We start from the raw sequence: 1,860 nt of genomic DNA, 5'->3' as shown, positions 1-1,860 counted from the left end.
ACCTTAAACCTCTGTGATTCGACCATTTTCTAGATCCCGTGCATATCGAGAGAAAACCTTGTGATTCGACTCTTCCCTGAACCCCAAGCATAGCGAGAGCTTTAAATGGACAGTCCAATGCACTAAAGTTTTGATATGCACGGGATCAGAGGAAAGGTCAAAATCATAAAGGTTTATTGTACGCAGCCTTACCTTAAAACCTTATGATTTGACCTTTTACTGGACCCGTGAATAGTTAGAGAAACCCTTACGATTCGACCCTTCCCTTCCCCGAACCCCATGTATAGCGAGAGCTTTAAATGAAATACTATATATTAAATATCTACTTACCATGAGGAAAGCAACATCAGCTTTAGGAACATAGTTAAACATGTCACCTCCAACGTGTACAACACCATTAGCATGAGGTGCAACAGAAGCAACATGAGGTAGATCATAATTAATCCCATTAATCCATGGAAAAGACTCTATTAACAACCTTAATGTTGTTCCATCACCACCACCAACATCAACCATAGTGTTCACCCCCTTAAATATCTCAGGACAATCGTTTATAATCGCGGATACGGCTACCCTAGCATCGCATGCCATCGCGCTATTTAGGAGGTTACTATGTCCAGGGTCAGCTTCCGCGTACTTCCATACATCCTTACCATGTGCCGCGTCAAAAGCAGGTCTACCATTGTCCTTTGATGATATACGCGCGGTAAGATTGTGCCATGGTGCTAGCATTACAGGGCTGCTTTCGAATAGCAAGAAAGCAGCCATGCTATTCCCGCCTTCTTTAATAAGAAGGCGAGAAAGGGGAGTTTGAACATAGCCAATTTCGCCATTTTTTGTTGATGTTTCCTTGAATATTCCGCGATTGATCAAGAACCTATAAATAAAAAATTAATTTAGATATATTGGTACATACGTAGCATTAACATTTTTATTTTTATCCAAGTCCTCTTTGATAGAAAATTATACTATTTAAAATGGTTAAAATTATTTTTTTTGTATATATAGCAGATATTGAACCCCCTTTGATTTGTTCGTATGTTTATTTCTGAACAAACTTAGTGAAAATTCTGACTCCACCACAGTCTATACCTGCTAAACACTATCACATAAATTGAGACAGAAGGACGGACCTATATACATTTTTTTTGTTGCTCCGACACCTATTTAATCCGATGCAGATGAAGTATAGTTATAAAGAAAAAATTATAAAAAATAGTATAAGCTTCGAAAAAACACCCAGAAATTCAAGAACACAGCTAGGTGCTTTGGTTTTCTGGCAAAACCTTAAAACTTTAGATGTAATATGTGTGTTCGAACCTCACGAGCACTTACGACCCCTAGATCCTAGGTCCGCCACTTACAGAGGGAGTAAAAAATCACAAACTTATTTATCATACCTTTCCACCAGTGTCTATGCATGCTAAACACCGTCACATAAACTGAGACAAAGCGATTAAGATATTACAAACTTATTAATCACACCTTTCCACTACTGTCTATGTCTGCAAAACACCGTCACATAAATTGAGACAGAAGGAATAAAAAATTACAGACTTATTATTAATCATACCTTAGGATACGATAGAGTGAAGAAGAACAACAACCAAGTGCATTAGAAAGTTGATTTAGGCTAATAACTTCTTCATTATTATTATTTTCTTCCAAGAAATCAGCAATTCCTAATTCAATTGCACATTTAATTACAGCCATTTCTGTGAAACCAAACACAAATTTCCACATATTTGCTTGTGCTTCTTGAATTTCCTGTTTTTTTATAACTTCATCATCACTTGTTCTTGCTAGTACTCCATTTGTTTCTTTACCCATGATTGAAGAAAGTTTAGTGTGTGTGTGTGT

The 1,860-nt window shown here is 36.9% G+C and overlaps 1 protein-coding gene across 1 annotated transcript; it reads right to left on the bottom strand.

Moving 5' to 3' along the window:
• Nucleotides 1-330: 330 nt before the first annotated feature.
• Nucleotides 331-1,852, bottom strand: LOC107840901 (acetylserotonin O-methyltransferase; the record flags this gene model as incomplete). The annotated part of the gene is given in 2 exon segments (XM_047403946.1): nt 331-877; nt 1,574-1,852. Coding segments are annotated over 2 exon segments (804 nt in total), but the record flags the coding sequence as incomplete, so codon positions are not given.
• Between the last annotated feature and the right edge of the window lie 8 nt (nt 1,853-1,860).

Source organism: Capsicum annuum, unplaced genomic scaffold (assembly GCF_002878395.1).
Source record: "Capsicum annuum cultivar UCD-10X-F1 unplaced genomic scaffold, UCD10Xv1.1 ctg50107, whole genome shotgun sequence".
Lineage (NCBI taxonomy): Eukaryota > Viridiplantae > Streptophyta > Magnoliopsida > Solanales > Solanaceae > Capsicum > Capsicum annuum.
This window is presented reverse-complemented; position numbering and strand designations above follow the sequence as displayed.